The sequence below is a fragment of the Suncus etruscus genome, chromosome 8 (genome assembly GCF_024139225.1).
Source record: "Suncus etruscus isolate mSunEtr1 chromosome 8, mSunEtr1.pri.cur, whole genome shotgun sequence".
Taxonomy (NCBI): domain Eukaryota; kingdom Metazoa; phylum Chordata; class Mammalia; order Eulipotyphla; family Soricidae; genus Suncus; species Suncus etruscus.
The window spans coordinates 232,208-254,805 of record NC_064855.1 but is presented as its reverse complement, the minus strand read 5'-3'; the positions used below and the strand labels follow the sequence as shown (position 1 = coordinate 254,805).

At 59.0% G+C, this 22,598-nt stretch overlaps 3 protein-coding genes across 3 annotated transcripts; all 3 read left to right on the top strand.

Moving 5' to 3' along the window:
• The first annotated feature begins 2,876 nt into the window (after nt 1-2,876).
• Nucleotides 2,877-6,164, top strand: LOC126016396 (putative protein FAM90A12P). The gene is made up of 6 exons (XM_049778971.1): nt 2,877-2,957; nt 3,687-3,863; nt 4,033-4,235; nt 4,739-4,844; nt 4,950-5,072; nt 5,301-6,164. The coding sequence occupies exons 1-6, from the start codon at nt 2,877-2,879 to the stop codon at nt 6,162-6,164; spliced, it is 1,554 nt and encodes a 517-aa protein (XP_049634928.1).
• Nucleotides 6,165-9,675: 3,511 nt separating this feature from the next.
• On the top strand, nt 9,676-12,990 carry LOC126016395 (putative protein FAM90A12P). Its single transcript, XM_049778969.1, has 6 exons — nt 9,676-9,756; nt 10,504-10,680; nt 10,850-11,052; nt 11,565-11,670; nt 11,776-11,898; nt 12,127-12,990. Exons 1-6 carry the CDS (start codon nt 9,676-9,678, stop codon nt 12,988-12,990), a joined length of 1,554 nt encoding a protein of 517 aa, XP_049634926.1.
• Nucleotides 12,991-16,534: 3,544 nt separating this feature from the next.
• On the top strand, nt 16,535-19,821 carry LOC126016394 (putative protein FAM90A12P). Its single transcript, XM_049778968.1, has 6 exons — nt 16,535-16,615; nt 17,344-17,520; nt 17,690-17,892; nt 18,396-18,501; nt 18,607-18,729; nt 18,958-19,821. The coding sequence occupies exons 1-6, from the start codon at nt 16,535-16,537 to the stop codon at nt 19,819-19,821; spliced, it is 1,554 nt and encodes a 517-aa protein (XP_049634925.1).
• Nucleotides 19,822-22,598: the final 2,777 nt, after the last annotated feature.

Below are 22,598 nucleotides of genomic sequence, written 5' to 3'. Positions count from 1 at the left end.
CACACACAAATTCCAAGCGCCATGGACGTGTGTGATCCTGTGTTGATTTTAACTGCCTGTGTGTGTCTCTGTGTCTGTGTGGGTGTGGGTGTGGGTGTGGGTGTGTGGGCGGGTGTGTGTGTGTGTGTGTGTGTGTGTGTGCGCGCGCCGCCCGCTTGAGTGAGCATGTGACTCTTGACCGAGCTTGAATGATTGGCATGGCATGGGAGCTTAGAGGCAGAGACCTCTAAGGGTCCATGGGAGTAATTGGTGGTGAACAGCATCGGGCCAGTCACCTGCCAGGGCCATTCTGTCTCCACTCGGCTGAGGCAACCCAGGAGGCAGAAATCACTCCTGGCTGGCCGGCGGACGCTATGGGATGCTTGGTGTTGGACCCGGGTCAGTCCCTGGTTGGCTGTTGTGAGGTTCACACCCTACCTGCTCTGCTCTTGCTCTGGCCCTCGGCCTGGCACTTGACTGAGGAACTCAGAAGTCCTGGTGGGAGTTTACCGACTTGGCTGCCATACTGCTGCTTCCTCACAGAGGAACTCAAATCAACTCTGCACAGAGAAATCCAGAAATGGAGAACGATGAATGCGCCGAGAGTCGCTTGAACACGGGAGCGAATGTGTTGAGCAGAGGGCTCGCCAATGCAGGAAACTTTTGCCGGGAGTCTGAGTGGAAGAGCCTTCAATGAAAAGGGCCCCAGACTAGATACCCCACAGCAGTGAGGGGAACCCCCGTACGTGGCATCCCACGGCTCTGGCTCTCTGGGGTCAGACCCCAAGAGGACTCACGCTGAATGCCGAGGAATGCAGGAGTGCCTCCAGCAGCTGTGCGAGGTCTGCAGGGTCTCCCCGTGACACACAGTTGCCCCCTTCCCTCCACCTGCGTTTCCTGTGACTGTGTTCGCCCTGAATGAGGGGCCCCGGGGCCTGAGCCGGCACAGCTGAGGGAATCGGTGTGTGCAGGGCTGGGGGGAAGAACCTGGCGGCAGCACCCAGGCCCTCAGCTCGCTTCATCAGTCGATGGAGCAGGTGAGGTGAGGATTTCGGGACCTGTCCCGGGTCTAGGCACTTCTGATAGCGTGGGGCTGACCATGAGGCTTGGGCATCCGGATAGGTGCCTCCCGGGAGCGTCTGGTAGTTTCTGTGGGTGAACGAGAAACACCTGCTGTTTGCCACCTCCTTCACAGCCTAAGCAACTGGAGCAGACCAGTGTCCCAGGGCAGGAATCTCTGCACACCCAGCCCCGAGGGTAACCCACTGGACGTTCTGGGCCTGGCTCCACGAATGGGGGGCCCAGGTTGGCACCCCCAGGGCCCAGCGAAGCTCCCTGACCACTGCGAAGCTCACGTCTGCACTGAGGTCTCCCTGTTCCGATAAAATGGCCTCAGTGGGTCACAACGCCCCCTGGCCCCCACAGTCCAACCTCCAGTCGAAACACACCCACCTCTGAGAGCAGTCAGTGCAAATAGCCCCTGAGCACAGTCACCGAGGCCCTGCTGGATTCAACAGCAAGACACCCACAGTCTGTCTTTGTTTTCTCCTTCTCCACCCTTGCCGGGCACCGAGGAGTACAGTGACTGGCATCAACCACTGAGAAATGGAGGCTTGCACGATGCCGAGGGAGAATTCTGGGGCTCTTAAAACTAAGATCCAGGGGGCACATCAGGTCACACTAGGCAGAGTCTGGTCAGGGCATGCCAGTGAGGCGAGGCCAACAGGGGGAGGAATATGGGGGACGCTGGGTGGAAACCCTTGCGTCTTTCTGCATGTGACGGTGCGGGAGGCTCTAAAGCATCTGTGGTGGCTTGGGTGGACCCGGTTTGCTCAGATGCTTGCGTCCCAAACACAGATGGACCGCCAAAGGCGAAACAAAGGCCAGATGAACGGATCCTCATCCCAACACTGTCCCTCTTCCAGGGCACTAAGTCTGCGTGCCCCAATCTACGTCAGCCTCTTGCCATGTCAACGTGGCAAGTGAATGTAGCGACAGGGCAAGAGAACTCCTTCCAAGCCAAAGTTGAGGGCAGAGAGAGGAAGGCCTGTGGCTAGACTACCCGGGGTCCCAGGAGGTGGTGCATCAGGCCCCGCCCACAACCAATGCCGGGCCCTCCCACGTCCAGTGTCCGTGGCTCTATAAAGGGAGGCCCCCCAGGAACTGGGAGTCATTGGAGACTCCACCTGCGCCCTGCAAGCAGCGTTTGTCAGCGGCCTCTGTGCAGCCTGCTGATCAGTCTCCACGGCCACACGCCGCCAGGACACCCCCAAACTCCAGGTGAGTGGACTTCATGACCTGCATCTGAGGGCTAATAGCAGAGTGGAGAGAGGCTCCAAATGTAGGTTTGGGAGGAGGGCGTGGGGGAGGGTGTCTCACAGTGGAACACATAGGACTGGGTGCCGGGGGTGGGGGAGGGAATGTTTGGAAACTGGTGCATGGCTTCTTCTCCGAGCAAAGCCCCCTGGAAGGAAACCCCAATCTGGAAGCCAATTTCATTGGGCCACGACCCCGGGCATGCCTGGGAGTAAAAGTCGAGGTGTTGGTGGGTTTGTCGGGGACAACTGCTGTCGACAAGCCAATTGGGCTTGACTTCATGTCTGTTCTGATGGTATTCTTTGGGGGACGGTTTAGTAACCCCTTTGAAAAGTTTCTCCTTGTTGACCTTAAAACACGGGCCCAATGAGGTAGTAAGAAAAGCCTCTGCTGCAAAAAGCAGAGGGTCAGGGTAGATCTGTGGTGCTAGCCTTTGCCTGCTTCTCCTTTGCTAATGATGGCGAGCATGGCTGGAGGCGCTTGGCCTCGCTGCAGGGAGAGGGGGCTCAACCACCCTGTCCCTGAGAGGACAGCAGAGATCTAGAAAATTCCTCCCCAGACCACACAAGGTGGTTCCCAAGATGGCGGGTTGCCTCTTGGGTCCTTCTTCGCGTTTTCTACCTCTTCCAGGCAAGGGTGGTTTGACAGGAATTCCCGTGGACGTGAGATGGCATTTGGGTGGGGGTGGGGCGCACACTTTAGGTGCTTAGTGTGTGGGACAGGCTTTCCCGCTCAGAGCCAGCGGTCTTAGAGAGGGTGCAATAAGGGGAGGTCCTGACCTTGGGTGAACTCAGTGCATGTGGTCCTAAGGAAAAGGCTGCCTTTGCGGGCAAAGAATGCTGCTGAGGGTGTAAATAGGGGCCACTCCTCTCTGCTCTTCTCCTGTCCTCGCCTCACCTCACATCTCCTCTGCTCTTGTGGCCTTTCTCTCTCTCTCTGTCTCTCTCTCTCAGTCTCTCCCTCTCTCTCTCAGTTTCTCTCTCTCCCCCATCTGTCTTCCTCTCTCTTTCTAAGGGAAATCACAGTGAGGCTGTCTAAGCAGCTTACTGCACCCCTCGGGATACCCAGATTGACTTTAGGGCCTCCTGGGGCTTCTGGAAGACTCAGGGCTCTGCTAGAGGGGACGGAGAGAGGCCAGCTGGCCAGGGCATAGAAACAGGCAAATGCACAGAGAGAAGGGTTGGCCCCCAGATTCCTGAGAGGTTCGGGAGCGATGTACACCAAATTGCAGAAAGTGATCCCACTTGCTCGTGTGTTTGTGTGTGTGTGTGTGTGTGTGTGTCTGTGTGTGTGTGTGTGAATGCGTGTGGTGCTTTTCTGTTTGTCCACTTCTGTTCAAGACGGTGTGTGCCCCAGCGTGAGTTTCAAAGTTGTCTTTCTCATTTCCCCAGGAAGCCAAACAGAGGTTCCGGAGGCAGTGTCCGTGCCGATTCCCAGAAATGGGTCCAGTGTCAGGAAGCAGTGCTCAGCTCTGGGGCCCCAGAGCCCGGAAAGCCCCCAGGCTGAAGCAGCGTCCTCAAGGGGCCCAGGTGCTGCCGGCTTGCTCTCCAGTGCTCGAGGACCCGAGGGTAAGTGGAGGATGGGCTGTGGGAGGAGGCAGGGTGTGGGCCTCCCCGGGGTTCCTGCATGGGGAGGGGGAGGGGGGACAGGGCCCGTGTCCCATGGCTCCCCCTTAGCCCGTGGTCCGTGTGCAGGGCCCAGTTGCTCCCAACTCACTTGGCTCTTCCTGACCCCCAGGTGAAATGCAAGGACTGTGGTGCGTTTGGGCACAGGACCCGCAGCGCCAGGTGCCCCCTGAAGGGTGGACAAGGGGCCGTGCTCTTCGTGCCCTTGGGCTCCAGGCCGGGAAAGGAGAACGTGAACCCACGGGGTCTGCCCCAGAGACCGCACCTGGACAGTGCCCCAAGGGAGGCCGAGTTCCCAGAGACACGTGGTCCAAGGTGAGTGCCCTGGGAGCTTCTACGGTCTGGGGGCTAGGGCTCGAGCATGGTGTGTGTGTCTGCCATCCCTCCTTGTGTGCACAGCCGTGGCCCCAGCCCAGAAGGGTGGCCAAGGTGGCTAGTACAATCACTGAGCTGCCCCTAGAGGGCGCGTCTCCACCTGGGCATCCTTGGAGTGGGTTCAGGTGGCCCCCTACGTGCCATCCAGCAGAGCAAGGGGGTGCTGAGGCCTTTGCCTTGGGGGATCGTTGGGGCTGTGGGGGTGGGGTGGGTGCCGGAGGTGGGGCGGGGAGAACGTCTCCCTCGGACATGGACCTTGGGGCCCAGGAAGAGCTTCACCCTAGGTGGCTCTCCCACACCGGAGGGGGAGGGGGAGGGGAGGGGGAGGCGGAGGGGAGGGGGATGGGGAGGGGTGGTGGAGGAGGGCCGGGCTCAGAGCGAGAAGGTTGGTCGAGGGCAGCGCTAACCAGTGAGCCCCTGAACCTGCTTTGCTTTGTCCGCAGGCCAGTGCCCGGGAGGCAATCCCTACTGCAGAGATCTCCCAGGAGAGAGCAGGGCAAGCCCCGGGCCAGCCAGAAGGACAGCACCGAGACCGTGGCTCCCCCGAGGGTGAGTATTTCCTGGCCATGTGTGTCCTTTCCTCACACAGGAGTGGGGTTCACCCCTTGCGGGGAGGGAATGGATCCCTTGGTCGGTCCAGGTTCTCTCTTAAAGGCCACGGCCGGCAGGTGGCAGCGAGCTGCCCGGCTGCCCTCTCTGCCCTCCTCCTTCATGCCCCTCATGGTGCCCTGGGGCACTGAAAGCGGCTGTGGTGGAGCCCCCACCCCCAAGCAGCAGGCCTGGCACACCTGGCACTGAGACCAGGACACGAGTGTTTCCAACTGCGTCCCCTCTGCCGCCCGATTCTGCACCCGGCTCCTGGCCCCATGGGTGGCTTGATCCCTCTGGGTGCCACGCCGAGGTTTCCCCCGTGTCCAGCACGGGCAGAAAGAAGGCATTTCCCCCCAGATACCGCGACTCCTTGAGAATGTCTCTAACGGGTGATGATTTTGTCTTGTTTTTCAGAAACCATGCAGACCGCTGCCCGTCCACGGATCCAAAGGGCCTGGCCCGGCTCGAGATGGGACCCGCTGGCCCCCCGCGAGACAACCTGAGCCGAGACCCAAAGCTGAGCCCGGTCCTGCCTGGCCGCCCAGCATTCTGCCCCCGGCCAGGCGCCTGGCGAGGGACACTGCCCTCATCCTCCAGAGCCGGCTCTCCGGGCTCCACGCTGGGGCCCTGGGCCGGGCACAGGCTGCTGCGGCCGCATCTGCCCTGGCTCCCAGCACCAAGCCCCGGGCACACATCCTGTTCAGCGGTGTCAGCCGTGTGCCCGGCGCCACCGCTGCCCCAGAGCCCGGGATCCCAACGTCCAGCAGGAGCGCCGTGGCAGGGGCCAAGAGAAAAGCCCACGTCCTCAGAGACACCTCCCACAGCCCCGCCAAGAAACTGAGACCCAGTCCCTGCAAGGAGCCTCCGAATGGCAGCTGGGGCACAGGGGCGTGTGGGGCCCAGACTCTCCACGCTGCAGCCCTGGGATCCTTGGGCTTAGCCCAGGCTCCAGGCCAGGGCGGCAGCCAGGCACACACTCCAGGGCCAGCCCGAGTCCCACAGCCTGCATCCAGCACGCCCAGCAGCAAGGGGGAGCAGCCCTTGTCCGGGAGCTGCCCACCTCCGTCCCTCACCATGGTGTTCAGGAGGCTGCAGGGGGACTGCTGGTGCTGCGGGTTCCTGGCCGAGAACTCCGGCCCTCCTGCGGGGGCAGCGATGGCCCCTGCCCACCGCCCTCCTGCCCCGGAACCAGCCCCGGCCCCGGCCACTCACACCCCGGTGAGTGTGCTCTATGAGGACCTGCTGGTGTCCTCCTCTGAGGACAGCGACCAGGACTGAGCAGAGACCTTTTCGGTCCAGACCAAGCTTCTAGGCTGGGATTGGGACTCATAACAGCTCAGCTCGCAGGCTGAGTGACTTTGTGGCAGGGACCTCTAGTTGAGGACCTGCACAGTCTCGCCTCTGCACAGGAATCAGGTCCACGGGGCACTGGGCCCAGTAAGAAGGGTCTGCTTGCTGACTGTTGCTGACTCTCTTGTGACCCTGCATTGGGTGGGCCATTGGGGTCCCATGTGGATTCTGTTCTGTGCAAAGCACATGTGCTGGACTGAGCTTGGGTGTTGGTTCCCTTGGCTGAGTTCGAGGGACTCATCCCTGTGTTTGTAATGAGTGGCCCCGAATAAATCTTGCTTGCTCATCAAAGACAGTCTCTTGGCCTTTCTTTCCCAAGGCTCCGTGACCACGGGCTCCTTTGCTTTCCCCTCTTTGGTGGCTGTTGAATTCCAATCAAGTAGAACTAAGACAAAGTGGGAGGCAGCCCCGACCCTGCCCGGCCCCACCCGGACGACCTACGTGGAGGGATCTTGGTCCGTGACTGTGAGACAAGCTGCGACTCCCCAGAAAACACCCCGAGCTCCACCATAGCATGCTTTTGGGGCTTTCTCTAATCAGCACGGACCCCACACACACACACACACACAAATTCCAAGCGCCATGGACGTGTGTGATCCTGTGTTGATTTTAACTGCCTGTGTGTGTCTCTGTGTCTGTGTGGGTGTGGGTGTGGGTGTGGGTGTGTGGGCGGGTGTGTGTGTGTGTGTGTGTGTGTGTGCGCGCGCGCGCCGCCCGCTTGAGTGAGCATGTGACTCTTGACCGAGCTTGAATGATTGGCATGGCATGGGAGCTTAGAGGCAGAGACCTCTAAGGGTCCATGGGAGTAATTGGTGGTGAACAGCATCGGGCCAGTCACCTGCCAGGGCCATTCTGTCTCCACTCGGCTGAGGCAACCCAGGAGGCAGAAATCACTCCTGGCTGGCCGGCGGACGCTATGGGATGCTTGGTGTTGGACCCGGGTCAGTCCCTGGTTGGCTGTTGTGAGGTTCACTCCCTACCTGCTCTGCTCTTGCTCTGGCCCTCGGCCTGGCACTTGACTGAGGAACTCAGAAGTCCTGGTGGGAGTTTACCGACTTGGCTGCCATACTGCTGCTTCCTCACAGAGGAACTCAAATCAACTCTGCACAGAGAAATCCAGAAATGGAGAACGATGAATGCGCCGAGAGTCGCTTGAACACGGGAGCGAATGTGTTGAGCAGAGGGCTCGCCAATGCAGGAAACTTTTGCCGGGAGTCTGAGTGGAAGAGCCTTCAATGAAAAGGGCCCCAGACTAGATACCCCACAGCAGTGAGGGGAACCCCCGTACGTGGCATCCCACGGCTCTGGCTCTCTGGGGTCAGACCCCAAGAGGACTCACGCTGAATGCCGAGGAATGCAGGAGTGCCTCCAGCAGCTGTGCGAGGTCTGCAGGGTCTCCCCGTGACACACAGTTGCCCCCTTCCCTCCACCTGCGTTTCCTGTGACTGTGTTCGCCCTGAATGAGGGGCCCCGGGGCCTGAGCCGGCACAGCTGAGGGAATCGGTGTGTGCAGGGCTGGGGGGAAGAACCTGGCGGCAGCACCCAGGCCCTCAGCTCGCTTCATCAGTCGATGGAGCAGGTGAGGTGAGGATTTCGGGACCTGTCCCGGGTCTAGGCACTTCTGATAGCGTGGGGCTGACCATGAGGCTTGGGCATCCGGATAGGTGCCTCCCGGGAGCGTCTGGTAGTTTCTGTGGGTGAACGAGAAACACCTGCTGTTTGCCACCTCCTTCACAGCCTAAGCAACTGGAGCAGACCAGTGTCCCAGGGCAGGAATCTCTGCACACCCAGCCCCGAGGGTAACCCACTGGACGTTCTGGGCCTGGCTCCACGAATGGGGGGCCCAGGTTGGCACCCCCAGGGCCCAGCGAAGCTCCCTGACCACTGCGAAGCTCACGTCTGCACTGAGGTCTCCCTGTTCCGATAAAATGGCCTCAGTGGGTCACAACGCCCCCTGGCCCCCACAGTCCAACCTCCAGTCGAAACACACCCACCTCTGAGAGCAGTCAGTGCAAATAGCCCCTGAGCACAGTCACCGAGGCCCTGCTGGATTCAACAGCAAGACACCCACAGTCTGTCTTTGTTTTCTCCTTCTCCACCCTTGCCGGGCACCGAGGAGTACAGTGACTGGCATCAACCACTGAGAAATGGAGGCTTGCACGATGCCGAGGGAGAATTCTGGGGCTCTTAAAACTAAGATCCAGGGGGCACATCAGGTCACACTAGGCAGAGTCTGGTCAGGGCATGCCAGTGAGGCGAGGCCAACAGGGGGAGGAATATGGGGGACGCTGGGTGGAAACCCTTGCGTCTTTCTGCATGTGACGGTGCGGGAGGCTCTAAAGCATCTGTGGTGGCTTGGGTGGACCCGGTTTGCTCAGATGCTTGCGTCCCAAACACAGATGGACCGCCAAAGGCGAAACAAAGGCCAGATGAACGGATCCTCATCCCAACACTGTCCCTCTTCCAGGGCACTAAGTCTGCGTGCCCCAATCTACGTCAGCCTCTTGCCATGTCAACGTGGCAAGTGAATGTAGCGACAGGGCAAGAGAACTCCTTCCAAGCCAAAGTTGAGGGCAGAGAGAGGAAGGCCTGTGGCTAGACTACCCGGGGTCCCAGGAGGTGGTGCATCAGGCCCCGCCCACAACCAATGCCGGGCCCTCCCACGTCCAGTGTCCGTGGCTCTATAAAGGGAGGCCCCCCAGGAACTGGGAGTCATTGGAGACTCCACCTGCGCCCTGCAAGCAGCGTTTGTCAGCGGCCTCTGTGCAGCCTGCTGATCAGTCTCCACGGCCACACGCTGCCAGGACACCCCCAAACTCCAGGTGAGTGGACTTCATGACCTGCATCTGAGGGCTAATAGCAGAGTGGAGAGAGGCTCCAAATGTAGGTTTGGGAGGAGGGCGTGGGGGAGGGTGTCTCACAGTGGAACACATAGGACTGGGTGCCGGGGGTGGGGGAGGGAATGTTTGGAAACTGGTGCATGGCTTCTTCTCCGAGCAAAGCCCCCTGGAAGGAAACCCCAATCTGGAAGCCAATTTCATTGGGCCACGACCCCGGGCATGCCTGGGAGTAAAAGTCGAGGTGTTGGTGGGTTTGTCGGGGACAACTGCTGTCGACAAGCCAATTGGGCTTGACTTCATGTCTGTTCTGATGGTATTCTTTGGGGGACGGTTTAGTAACCCCTTTGAAAAGTTTCTCCTTGTTGACCTTAAAACACGGGCCCAATGAGGTAGTAAGAAAAGCCTCTGCTGCAAAAAGCAGAGGGTCAGGGTAGATCTGTGGTGCTAGCCTTTGCCTGCTTCTCCTTTGCTAATGATGGCGAGCATGGCTGGAGGCGCTTGGCCTCGCTGCAGGGAGAGGGGGCTCAACCACCCTGTCCCTGAGAGGACAGCAGAGATCTAGAAAATTCCTCCCCAGACCACACAAGGTGGTTCCCAAGATGGCGGGTTGCCTCTTGGGTCCTTCTTCGCGTTTTCTACCTCTTCCAGGCAAGGGTGGTTTGACAGGAATTCCCGTGGACGTGAGATGGCATTTGGGTGGGGGTGGGGCGCACACTTTAGGTGCTTAGTGTGTGGGACAGGCTTTCCCGCTCAGAGCCAGCGGTCTTAGAGAGGGTGCAATAAGGGGAGGTCCTGACCTTGGGTGAACTCAGTGCATGTGGTCCTAAGGAAAAGGCTGCCTTTGCGGGCAAAGAATGCTGCTGAGGGTGTAAATAGGGGCCACTCCTCTCTGCTCTTCTCCTGTCCTCGCCTCACCTCACATCTCCTCTGCTCTTGTGGCCTTTCTCTCTCTCTCTCTCTCTGTCTCTCTCTCTCAGTCTCTCCCTCTCTCTCTCAGTTTCTCTCTCTCCCCCATCTGTCTTCCTCTCTCTTTCTAAGGGAAATCACAGTGAGGCTGTCTAAGCAGCTTACTGCACCCCTCGGGATACCCAGATTGACTTTAGGGCCTCCTGGGGCTTCTGGAAGACTCAGGGCTCTGCTAGAGGGGACGGAGAGAGGCCAGCTGGCCAGGGCATAGAAACAGGCAAATGCACAGAGAGAAGGGTTGGCCCCCAGATTCCTGAGAGGTTCGGGAGCGATGTACTCCAAATTGCAGAAAGTGATCCCACTTGCTCGTGTGTTTGTGTGTGTGTGTGTGTGTGTGTGTGTCTGTGTGTCTGTGTGTGTGTGTGTGTGAATGCGTGTGGTGCTTTTCTGTTTGTCCACTTCTGTTCAAGACGGTGTGTGCCCCAGCGTGAGTTTCAAAGTTGTCTTTCTCATTTCCCCAGGAAGCCAAACAGAGGTTCCGGAGGCAGTGTCCGTGCCGATTCCCAGAAATGGGTCCAGTGTCAGGAAGCAGTGCTCAGCTCTGGGGCCCCAGAGCCCGGAAAGCCCCCAGGCTGAAGCAGCGTCCTCAAGGGGCCCAGGTGCTGCCGGCTTGCTCTCCAGTGCTCGAGGACCCGAGGGTAAGTGGAGGATGGGCTGTGGGAGGAGGCAGGGTGTGGGCCTCCCCGGGGTTCCTGCATGGGGAGGGGGAGGGGGGACAGGGCCCGTGTCCCATGGCTCCCCCTTAGCCCGTGGTCCGTGTGCAGGGCCCAGTTGCTCCCAACTCACTTGGCTCTTCCTGACCCCCAGGTGAAATGCAAGGACTGTGGTGCGTTTGGGCACAGGACCCGCAGCGCCAGGTGCCCCCTGAAGGGTGGACAAGGGGCCGTGCTCTTCGTGCCCTTGGGCTCCAGGCCGGGAAAGGAGAACGTGAACCCACGGGGTCTGCCCCAGAGACCGCACCTGGACAGTGCCCCAAGGGAGGCCGAGTTCCCAGAGACACGTGGTCCAAGGTGAGTGCCCTGGGAGCTTCTACGGTCTGGGGGCTAGGGCTCGAGCATGGTGTGTGTGTCTGCCATCCCTCCTTGTGTGCACAGCCGTGGCCCCAGCCCAGAAGGGTGGCCAAGGTGGCTAGTACAATCACTGAGCTGCCCCTAGAGGGCGCGTCTCCACCTGGGCATCCTTGGAGTGGGTTCAGGTGGCCCCCTCCGTGCCATCCAGCAGAGCAAGGGGGTGCTGAGGCCTTTGCCTTGGGGGATCGATGGGGCTGTGGGGGTGGGGTGGGTGCCGGAGGTGGGGCGGGGAGAACGTCTCCGTCAGACATGGAACTTGAGGCCCAGGAAGACTTTCAATCTAGGTGGCTCTCCCACACCAGAGGGGGAGGGAGAGGGGGAGGTGCGGTGAGGAGGGGTAGGGGTAGACGTAGGGGGAGGGGTGGTGGAGGAGGGCCGGGCTCAGAGCGAGAAGGTTGGTCGAGGGCAGCGCTAACCAGTGAGCCCCTGAACCTGCTTTGCTTTGTCCGCAGGCCAGTGCCCGGGAGGCAATCCCTACTGCAGAGATCTCCCAGGAGAGAGCAGGGCAAGCCCCGGGCCAGCCAGAAGGACAGCACCGAGACCGTGGCTCCCCCGAGGGTGAGTATTTCCTGGCCATGTGTGTCCTTTCCTCACACAGGAGTGGGGTTCACCCCTTGCGGGGAGGGAATGGATCCCTTGGTCGGTCCAGGTTCTCTCTTAAAGGCCACGGCCGGCAGGTGGCAGCGAGCTGCCCGGCTGCCCTCTCTGCCCTCCTCCTTCATGCCCCTCATGGTGCCCTGGGGCACTGAAAGCGGCTGTGGTGGAGCCCCCACCCCCAAGCAGCAGGCCTGGCACACCTGGCACTGAGACCAGGACACGAGTGTTTCCAACTGCGTCCCCTCTGCCGCCCGATTCTGCACCCGGCTCCTGGCCCCATGGGTGGCTTGATCCCTCTGGGTGCCACGCCGAGGTTTCCCCCGTGTCCAGCACGGGCAGAAAGAAGGCATTTCCCCCCAGATACCGCGACTCCTTGAGAATGTCTCTAACGGGTGATGATTTTGTCTTGTTTTTCAGAAACCATGCAGACCGCTGCCCGTCCACGGATCCAAAGGGCCTGGCCCGGCTCGAGATGGGACCCGCTGGCCCCCCGCGAGACAACCTGAGCCGAGACCCAAAGCTGAGCCCGGTCCTGCCTGGCCGCCCAGCATTCTGCCCCCGGCCAGGCGCCTGGCGAGGGACACTGCCCTCATCCTCCAGAGCCGGCTCTCCGGGCTCCACGCTGGGGCCCTGGGCCGGGCACAGGCTGCTGCGGCCGCATCTGCCCTGGCTCCCAGCACCAAGCCCCGGGCACACATCCTGTTCAGCGGTGTCAGCCGTGTGCCCGGCGCCACCGCTGCCCCAGAGCCCGGGATCCCAACGTCCAGCAGGAGCGCCGTGGCAGGGGCCAAGAGAAAAGCCCACGTCCTCAGAGACACCTCCCACAGCCCCGCCAAGAAACTGAGACCCAGTCCCTGCAAGGAGCCTCCGAATGGCAGCTGGGGCACAGGGGCGTGTGGGGCCCAGACTCTCCACGCTGCAGCCCTGGGATCCTTGGGCTTAGCCCAGGCTCCAGGCCAGGGCGGCAGCCAGGCACACACTCCAGGGCCAGCCCGAGTCCCACAGCCTGCATCCAGCACGCCCAGCAGCAAGGGGGAGCAGCCCTTGTCCGGGAGCTGCCCACCTCCGTCCCTCACCATGGTGTTCAGGAGGCTGCAGGGGGACTGCTGGTGCTGCGGGTTCCTGGCCGAGAACTCCGGCCCTCCTGCGGGGGCAGCGATGGCCCCTGCCCACCGCCCTCCTGCCCCGGAACCAGCCCCGGCCCCGGCCACTCACACCCCGGTGAGTGTGCTCTATGAGGACCTGCTGGTGTCCTCCTCTGAGGACAGCGACCAGGACTGAGCAGAGACCTTTTCGGTCCAGACCAAGCTTCTAGGCTGGGATTGGGACTCATAACAGCTCAGCTCGCAGGCTGAGTGACTTTGTGGCAGGGACCTCTAGTTGAGGACCTGCACAGTCTCGCCTCTGCACAGGAATCAGGTCCACGGGGCACTGGGCCCAGTAAGAAGGGTCTGCTTGCTGACTGTTGCTGACTCTCTTGTGACCCTGCATTGGGTGGGCCATTGGGGTCCCATGTGGATTCTGTTCTGTGCAAAGCACATGTGCTGGACTGAGCTTGGGTGTTGGTTCCCTTGGCTGAGTTCGAGGGACTCATCCCTGTGTTTGTAATGAGTGGCCCCGAATAAATCTTGCTTGCTCATCAAAGACAGTCTCTTGGCCTTTCTTTCCCAAGGCTCCGTGACCACGGGCTCCTTTGCTTTCCCCTCTTTGGTGGCTGTTGAATTCCAATCAAGTAGAACTAAGACAAAGTGGGAGGCAGCCCCGACCCTGCCCGGCCCCACCCGGACGACCTACGTGGAGGGATCTTGGTCCGTGACTGTGAGACAAGCTGCGACTCCCCAGAAAACACCCCGAGCTCCACCATAGCATGCTTTTGGGGCTTTCTCTAATCAGCACGGACCCCACACACACACACACACACACACAAATTCCAAGCGCCATGGACGTGTGTGATCCTGTGTTGATTTTAACTGCCTGTGTGTGTCTCTGTGTCTGTGTGGGTGTGGGTGTGGGTGTGGGTGTGTGGGCGGGTGTGTGTGTGTGTGTGTGTGTGTGTGTGTGTGCGCGCGCCGCCCGCTTGAGTGAGCATGTGACTCTTGACCGAGCTTGAATGATTGGCATGGCATGGGAGCTTAGAGGCAGAGACCTCTAAGGGTCCATGGGAGTAATTGGTGGTGAACAGCATCGGGCCAGTCACCTGCCAGGGCCATTCTGTCTCCACTCGGCTGAGGCAACCCAGGAGGCAGAAATCACTCCTGGCTGGCCGGCGGACGCTATGGGATGCTTGGTGTTGGACCCGGGTCAGTCCCTGGTTGGCTGTTGTGAGGTTCACACCCTACCTGCTCTGCTCTTGCTCTGGCCCTCGGCCTGGCACTTGACTGAGGAACTCAGAAGTCCTGGTGGGAGTTTACCGACTTGGCTGCCATACTGCTGCTTCCTCACAGAGGAACTCAAATCAACTCTGCACAGAGAAATCCAGAAATGGAGAACGATGAATGCGCCGAGAGTCGCTTGAACACGGGAGCGAATGTGTTGAGCAGAGGGCTCGCCAATGCAGGAAACTTTTGCCGGGAGTCTGGGTGGAAGAGCCTTCAATGAAAAGGGCCCCAGACTAGATACCCCACAGCAGTGAGGGGAGCCCCCGTACGTGGCATCCCACGGCTCTGGCTCTCTGGGGTCAGACCCCAAGAGGACTCACGCTGAATGCCGAGGAATGCAGGAGTGCCTCCAGCAGCTGTGCGAGGTCTGCAGGGTCTCCCCGTGACACACAGTTGCCCCCTTCCCTCCACCTGCGTTTCCTGTGACTGTGTTCGCCCTGAATGAGGGGCCCCGGGGCCTGAGCCGGCACAGCTGAGGGAATCGGTGTGTGCAGGGCTGGGGGGAAGAACCTGGCGGCAGCACCCAGGCCCTCAGTTCGCTTCACCAGTCGATGGAGCAGGTGAGGTGAGGATTTCGGGACCTGTCCCGGGTCTAGGCACTTCTGATAGCGTGGGGCTGACCATGAGGCTTGGGCATCCGGATAGGTGCCTCCCGGGAGCGTCTGGTAGTTTCTGTGGGTGAACGAGAAACACCTGCTGTTTGCCACCTCCTTCACAGCCTAAGCAACTGGAGCAGACCAGTGTCCCAGGGCAGGAATCTCTGCACACCCAGCCCCGAGGGTAACCCACTGGACGTTCTGGGCCTGGCTCCACGAATGGGGGGCCCAGGTTGGCACCCCCAGGGCCCAGCGAAGCTCCCTGACCACTGCGAAGCTCACGTCTGCACTGAGGTCTCCCTGGACCGATAAAATGGCCTCAGTGGGTCACAACGCCCCCTGGCCCCCACAGTCCAACCTCCAGTCGAAACACACCCACCTCTGAGAGCAGTCAGTGCAAATAGCCCCTGAGCACAGTCACCGAGGCCCTGCTGGATTCAACAGCAAGACACCCACAGTCTGTCTTTGTTTTCTCCTTCTCCACCCTTGCCGGGCACCGAGGAGTACAGTGACTGTCATCAACCACTGAGAAATGGAGGCTTGCACGATGCCGAGGGAGAATTCTGGGGCTCTTAAAACTAAGATCCAGGGGGCACATCAGGTCACACTAGGCAGAGTCTGGTCAGGGCATGCCAGTGAGGCGAGGCCAACAGGGGGAGGAATATGGGGGACGCTGGGTGGAAACCCTTGCGTCTTTCTGCATGTGACGGTGCGGGAGGCTCTAAAGCATCTGTGGTGGCTTGGGTGGACCCGGTTTGCTCAGATTTTATGGGACGTTGGGCTCGCCCAGATGCTTGCGTCCCAAACACAGATGGACCGCCAAAGGCGAAACAAAGGCCAGATGAACGGATCCTCATCCCAACACTGTCCCTCTTCCAGGGCACTAAGTCTGCGTGCCCCAATCTACGTCAGCCTCTTGCCATGTCAACGTGGCAAGTGAATGTAGCGACAGGGCAAGAGAACTCCTTCCAAGCCAAAGTTGAGGGCAGAGAGAGGAAGGCCTGTGGCTAGACTACCCGGGGTCCCAGGAGGTGGTGCATCAGGCCCCGCCCACAACCAATGCCGGGCCCTCCCACGTCCAGTGTCCGTGGCTCTATAAAGGGAGGCCCCCCAGGAACTGGGAGTCATTGGAGACTCCACCTGCGCCCTGCAAGCAGCGTTTGTCAGCGGCCTCTGTGCAGCCTGCTGATCAGTCTCCACGGCCACACGCCGCCAGGACACCCCCAAACTCCAGGTGAGTGGACTTCATGACCTGCATCTGAGGGCTAATAGCAGAGTGGAGAGAGGCTCCAAATGTAGGTTTGGGAGGAGGGCGTGGGGGAGGGTGTCTCACAGTGGAACACATAGGACTGGGTGCCGGGGGTGGGGGAGGGAATGTTTGGAAACTGGTGCATGGCTTCTTCTCCGAGCAAAGCCCCCTGGAAGGAAACCCCAATCTGGAAGCCAATTTCATTGGGCCACGACCCCGGGCATGCCTGGGAGTAAAAGTCGAGGTGTTGGTGGGTTTGTCGGGGACAACTGCTGTCGACAAGCCAATTGGGCTTGACTTCATGTCTGTTCTGATGGTATTCTTTGGGGGACGGTTTAGTAACCCCTTTGAAAAGTTTCTCCTTGTTGACCTTAAAACACGGGCCCAATGAGGTAGTAAGAAAAGCCTCTGCTGCAAAAAGCAGAGGGTCAGGGTAGATCTGTGGTGCTAGCCTTTGCCTGCTTCTCCTTTGCTAATGATGGCGAGCATGGCTGGAGGCGCTTGGCCTCGCTGCAGGGAGAGGGGGCTCAACCACCCTGTCCCTGAGAGGACAGCAGAGATCTAGAAAATTCCTCCCCAGACCACACAAGGTGGTTCCCAAGATGGCGGGTTGCCTCTTGGGTCCTTCTTCGCGTTTTCTACCTCTTCCAGGCAAGGGTGGTTTGACAGGAATTCCCGTGGACGTGAGATGGCATTTGGGTGGGGGTGGGGCGCACACTTTAGGTGCTTAGTGTGTGGGACAGGCTTTCCCGCTCAGAGCCAGCGGTCTTAGAGAGGGTGCAATAAGGGGAGGTCCTGACCTTGGGTGAACTCAGTGCATGTGGTCCTAAGGAAAAGGCTGCCTTTGCGGGCAAAGAATGCTGCTGAGGGTGTAAATAGGGGCCACTCCTCTCTGCTCTTCTCCTGTCCTCGCCTCACCTCACATCTCCTCTGCTCTTGTGGCCTTTCTCTCTCTCTCTCTGTCTCTCTCTCTCAGTCTCTCCCTCTCTCTCTCAGTTTCTCTCTCTCCCCCCATCTGTCTTCCTCTCTCTTTCTAAGGGAAATCACAGTGAGGCTGTCTAAGCAGCTTACTGCACCCCTCGGGATACCCAGATTGACTTTAGGGCCTCCTGGGGCTTCTGGAAGACTCAGGGCTCTGCTAGAGGGGACGGAGAGAGGCCAGCTGGCCAGGGCATAGAAACAGGCAAATGCACAGAGAGAAGGGTTGGCCCCCAGATTCCTGAGAGGTTCGGGAGCGATGTACACCAAATTGCAGAAAGTGATCCCACTTGCTCGTGTGTTTGTGTGTGTGTGTGTGTGTGTGTCTGTGTGTGTGTGTGAATGCGTGTGGTGCTTTTCTGTTTGTCCACTTCTGTTCAAGACGGTGTGTGCCCCAGCGTGAGTTTCAAAGTTGTCTTTCTCATTTCCCCAGGAAGCCAAACAGAGGTTCCGGAGGCAGTGTCCGTGCCGATTCCCAGAAATGGGTCCAGTGTCAGGAAGCAGTGCTCAGCTCTGGGGCCCCAGAGCCCGGAAAGCCCCCAGGCTGAAGCAGCGTCCTCAAGGGGCCCAGGTGCTGCCGGCTTGCTCTCCAGTGCTCGAGGACCCGAGGGTAAGTGGAGGATGGGCTGTGGGAGGAGGCAGGGTGTGGGCCTCCCCGGGGTTCCTGCATGGGGAGGGGGAGGGGGGACAGGGCCCGTGTCCCATGGCTCCCCCTTAGCCCGTGGTCCGTGTGCAGGGCCCAGTTGCTCCCAACTCACTTGGCTCTTCCTGACCCCCAGGTGAAATGCAAGGACTGTGGTGCGTTTGGGCACAGGACCCGCAGCGCCAGGTGCCCCCTGAAGGGTGGACAAGGGGCCGTGCTCTTCGTGCCCTTGGGCTCCAGGCCGGGAAAGGAGAACGTGAACCCACGGGGTCTGCCCCAGAGACCGCACCTGGACAGTGCCCCAAGGGAGGCCGAGTTCCCAGAGACACGTGGTCCAAGGTGAGTGCCCTGGGAGCTTCTACGGTCTGGGGGCTAGGGCTCGAGCATGGTGTGTGTGTCTGCCATCCCTCCTTGTGTGCACAGCCGTGGCCCCAGCCCAGAAGGGTGGCCAAGGTGGCTAGTACAATCACTGAGCTGCCCCTAGAGGGCGCGTCTCCACCTGGGCATCCTTGGAGTGGGTTCAGGTGGCCCCCTCCGTGCCATCCAGCAGAGCAAGGGGGTGCTGAGGCCTTTGCCTTGGGGGATCGATGGGGCTGTGGGGGTGGGGTGGGTGCCGGAGGTGGGGCGGGGAGAACGTCTCCCTCGGACATGGACCTTGGGGCCCAGGAAGAGCTTCACCCTAGGTGGCTCTCCCACACCGGAGGGGGAGGGGGAGGGGAGGGGGAGGCGGAGGGGAGGGGGATGGGGAGGGGTGGTGGAGGAGGGCCGGGCTCAGAGCGAGAAGGTTGGTCGAGGGCAGCGCTAACCAGTGAGCCCCTGAACCTGCTTTGCTTTGTCCGCAGGCCAGTGCCCGGGAGGCAATCCCTACTGCAGAGATCTCCCAGGAGAGAGCAGGGCAAGCCCCGGGCCAGCCAGAAGGACAGCACCGAGACCGTGGCTCCCCCGAGGGTGAGTATTTCCTGGCCATGTGTGTCCTTTCCTCACACAGGAGTGGGGTTCACCCCTTGCGGGGAGGGAATGGATCCCTTGGTCGGTCCAGGTTCTCTCTTAAAGGCCACGGCCGGCAGGTGGCAGCGAGCTGCCCGGCTGCCCTCTCTGCCCTCCTCCTTCATGCCCCTCATGGTGCCCTGGGGCACTGAAAGCGGCTGTGGTGGAGCCCCCACCCCCAAGCAGCAGGCCTGGCACACCTGGCACTGAGACCAGGACACGAGTGTTTCCAACTGCGTCCCCTCTGCCGCCCGATTCTGCACCCGGCTCCTGGCCCCATGGGTGGCTTGATCCCTCTGGGTGCCACGCCGAGGTTTCCCCCGTGTCCAGCACGGGCAGAAAGAAGGCATTTCCCCCCAGATACCGCGACTCCTTGAGAATGTCTCTAACGGGTGATGATTTTGTCTTGTTTTTCAGAAACCATGCAGACCGCTGCCCGTCCACGGATCCAAAGGGCCTGGCCCGGCTCGAGATGGGACCCGCTGGCCCCCCGCGAGACAACCTGAGCCGAGACCCAAAGCTGAGCCCGGTCCTGCCTGGCCGCCCAGCATTCTGCCCCCGGCCAGGCGCCTGGCGAGGGACACTGCCCTCATCCTCCAGAGCCGGCTCTCCGGGCTCCACGCTGGGGCCCTGGGCCGGGCACAGGCTGCTGCGGCCGCATCTGCCCTGGCTCCCAGCACCAAGCCCCGGGCACACATCCTGTTCAGCGGTGTCAGCCGTGTGCCCGGCGCCACCGCTGCCCCAGAGCCCGGGATCCCAACGTCCAGCAGGAGCGCCGTGGCAGGGGCCAAGAGAAAAGCCCACGTCCTCAGAGACACCTCCCACAGCCCCGCCAAGAAACTGAGACCCAGTCCCTGCAAGGAGCCTCCGAATGGCAGCTGGGGCACAGGGGCGTGTGGGGCCCAGACTCTCCACGCTGCAGCCCAGGGATCCTTGGGCTTAGCCCAGGCTCCAGGCCAGGGCGGCAGCCAGGCACACACTCCAGGGCCAGCCCGAGTCCCACAGCCTGCATCCAGCATGCCCAGCAGCAAGGGGGAGCAGCCCTTGTCCGGGAGCTGCCCACCTCCGTCCCTCACCATGGTGTTCAGGAGGCTGCAGGGGGACTGCTGGTGCTGCGGGTTCCTGGCCGAGAACTCCGGCCCTCCTGCGGGGGCAGCGATGGCCCCTGCCCACCGCCCTCCTGCCCCGGAACCAGCCCCGGCCCCGGCCACTCACACCCCGGTGAGTGTGCTCTATGAGGACCTGCTGGTGTCCTCCTCTGAGGACAGCGACCAGGACTGAGCAGAGACCTTTTCGGTCCAGACCAAGCTTCTAGGCTGGGATTGGGACTCATAACAGCTCAGCTCGCAGGCTGAGTGACTTTGTGGCAGGGACCTCTAGTTGAGGACCTGCACAGTCTCGCCTCTGCACAGGAATCAGGTCCACGGGGCACTGGGCCCAGTAAGAAGGGTCTGCTTGCTGACTGTTGCTGACTCTCTTGTGACCCTGCATTGGGTGGGCCATTGGGGTCCCATGTGGATTCTGTTCTGTGCAAAGCACATGTGCTGGACTGAGCTTGGGTGTTGGTTCCCTTGGCTGAGTTCGAGGGACTCATCCCTGTGTTTGTAATGAGTGGCCCCGAATAAATCTTGCTTGCTCATCAAAGACAGTCTCTTGGCCTTTCTTTCCCAAGGCTCCGTGACCACGGGCTCCTTTGCTTTCCCCTCTTTGGTGGCTGTTGAATTCCAATCAAGTAGAACTAAGACAAAGTGGGAGGCAGCCCCGACCCTGCCCGGCCCCACCCGGACGACCTACGTGGAGGGATCTTGGTCCGTGACTGTGAGACAAGCTGCGACTCCCCAGAAAACACCCCGAGCTCTACCATAGCATGCTTTTGGGGCTTTCTCTAATCAGCACGGACCCCCCCCACACACACACACACAAATTCCAAGCGCCATGGACGTGTGTGATCCTGTGTTGATTTTAACTGCCTGTGTGTGTCTCTGTGTCTGTGTGGATGTGGGTGTGGGTGTGGGTGTGTGGGCGGGTGTGTGTGTGTGTGTGTGTGTGTGTGCGCGCGCACGCCCGCTTGAGTGAGCATGTGACTCTTGACTGAGCTTGAATGGTTGGCATGGCATGGGAGCTTAGAGGCAGAGACCTCTAAGGGTCCATGGGAGTAATTGGTGGTAAACAGCATCGGGCCAGTCACCTGCCAGGGCCATTCTGTCTCCACTCGGCTGAGGCAACCCAGGAGGCAGAAATCACTCCTGGCTGGCTGGCGGACGCTATGGGATGCTTGGTGTTGGACCCGGGTCAGTCCCTGGTTGGCTGTTGTGAGGTTCACACCCTACCTGCTCTGCTCTTGCTCTGGCCCTCGGCCTGGCACTTGACTGAGGAACTCAGAAATCCTGGTGGGAGTTTACCGACTTGGCTGCCATACTGCTGCTTCCTCACAGAGGAACTCAAATCAACTCTGCACAGAGAAATCCAGAAATGGAGAACGATGAATGCGCCGAGAGTCGCTTGAACACGGGAGCGAATGTGTTGAGCAGAGGGCTCGCCAATGCAGGAAACTTTTGCCGGGAGTCTGGGTGGAAGAGCCTTCAATGAAAAGGGCCCCAGACTAGATACCCCACAGCAGTGAGGGGAGCCCCCGTACGTGGCATCCCACGGGTCTGGCTCTCTGGGGTCAGACCCCAAGAGGACTCACGCTGAATGCCGAGGAATGCAGGAGTTCCTCCTGCCATGGCCCCAGCCTAGAAGGGTGGCCAAGGTGACTACTACAATCACTGAGCTACCCCTAGAGGGCGCGTCTCCACCTGGACATTCTTGGAGTGGGTTCACGTGGCCCCCTCTCTGCCATCCAGCAGCGCAAGGGGGTTTAAGTTCAATATTTAGGCATCAGCAAGGGGATTTCTTTTGAGAACTCTCTATGGGTCCTTCCACTGTAACTTTATCTTCTCTTCTTTGCATCAGTTTCATAATTAAAAATAAAAAAATTAAAAAAAACTTCACACTTATGTGGATTTTCCATTAGAAAACCTCAGTTTAGCAGAATTCACTCAGAAATAGAAAACAAGACTTTAAATACAACTTATTATTTGTGACAAACCATTATGATAAAGTTCACTATGGACACTATTTTCATACTGTAAAATTGCCACCAGACAATACACTATCAATTTTGATGACAAAAAGATCTAGAACATCCCTATTACATCTACAAAATCCACAGCAGCTTACATCCTGTTTTATTCTTCTTAGAGATCTTCTATGGGTGCCAAATAATCAATTCATTTATTTGTCAGTTGTTATTAATGCTTTTTCGTTTATTTCACAGGTATGATCGCTGACTAGGATCGAAAACTATGGATCCCATTGTGGTTGCTTGTATGGTACATTTATATCTTAATTTCAGTATTGCCCTAGGTCACAATTAATCAGGAAATTTTGGGATTTAATTAGTGTTACTCAAGACTCACCTAAGAGAATGATTCCTCTTCATATTAATGTTGTTATATGACAATGTGTTGAGATATACTCATTTAACGACTTTCATCTTTCACATTCACATTTTTGTTTTATTTTCCTCAATTTAGGCTTTAAGATGGAGGTAAATTCATAATTTTTACATAACAATTTTTTAGGTGGACTCTCTTCACATTGCTCATCATCTATGATTAACTACGATAGAATTACTGGTCTATATTTGTACTATTGTTTTCCATGGTCGTATTGTGCATGAAATTCTCTTTCAGATTTGCTCTACTCTGCCTTAAAATACATACATACATATATATGTATATGTGTGTGTGTGAATTTGAAGATATTCATCTAAACAGTTTGCCAGCTATTGTATTTTAAAGCACTTTTTGTTGATTTAGCTGAATTTTTTCTTTTGCTCTATTTTGAATCCTTTCTAACAAATAATTTTTAATAAGTATGAGTGAGTGTTATGGCCATATTTTTTGTGAAGTTTGTATGTGTAGGTCTCATTGTGTGTCTGTCTGTCTTGCATGTTTTGTATATCGTTCTCTTTTCCTGACTTTTTCTTCCCCAATTTATTCTTTCCTCTTTCT

Coding starts and splice junctions, on each gene's coding strand:
- LOC126016395 (XM_049778969.1), top strand. CDS start 9,676: ATGGCGGGTTGCCTCTTGGGTCCTTCTTCGCGTTTTCTACCTCTTCCA. Junction 11,671..11,775: donor AGACCGTGGCTCCCCCGAGG/GTGAGTATTTCC, acceptor TCTCTCTTAAAG/GCCACGGCCGGCAGGTGGCA. Junction 11,899..12,126: donor CCCCCACCCCCAAGCAGCAG/GCCTGGCACACC, acceptor CTTGTTTTTCAG/AAACCATGCAGACCGCTGCC.
- LOC126016396 (XM_049778971.1), top strand. CDS start 2,877: ATGGCGGGTTGCCTCTTGGGTCCTTCTTCGCGTTTTCTACCTCTTCCA. Junction 2,958..3,686: donor TGACAGGAATTCCCGTGGAC/GTGAGATGGCAT, acceptor TCATTTCCCCAG/GAAGCCAAACAGAGGTTCCG. Junction 4,236..4,738: donor CCAGAGACACGTGGTCCAAG/GTGAGTGCCCTG, acceptor CTTTGTCCGCAG/GCCAGTGCCCGGGAGGCAAT.
- LOC126016394 (XM_049778968.1), top strand. CDS start 16,535: ATGGCGGGTTGCCTCTTGGGTCCTTCTTCGCGTTTTCTACCTCTTCCA. Junction 16,616..17,343: donor TGACAGGAATTCCCGTGGAC/GTGAGATGGCAT, acceptor TCATTTCCCCAG/GAAGCCAAACAGAGGTTCCG. Junction 18,502..18,606: donor AGACCGTGGCTCCCCCGAGG/GTGAGTATTTCC, acceptor TCTCTCTTAAAG/GCCACGGCCGGCAGGTGGCA.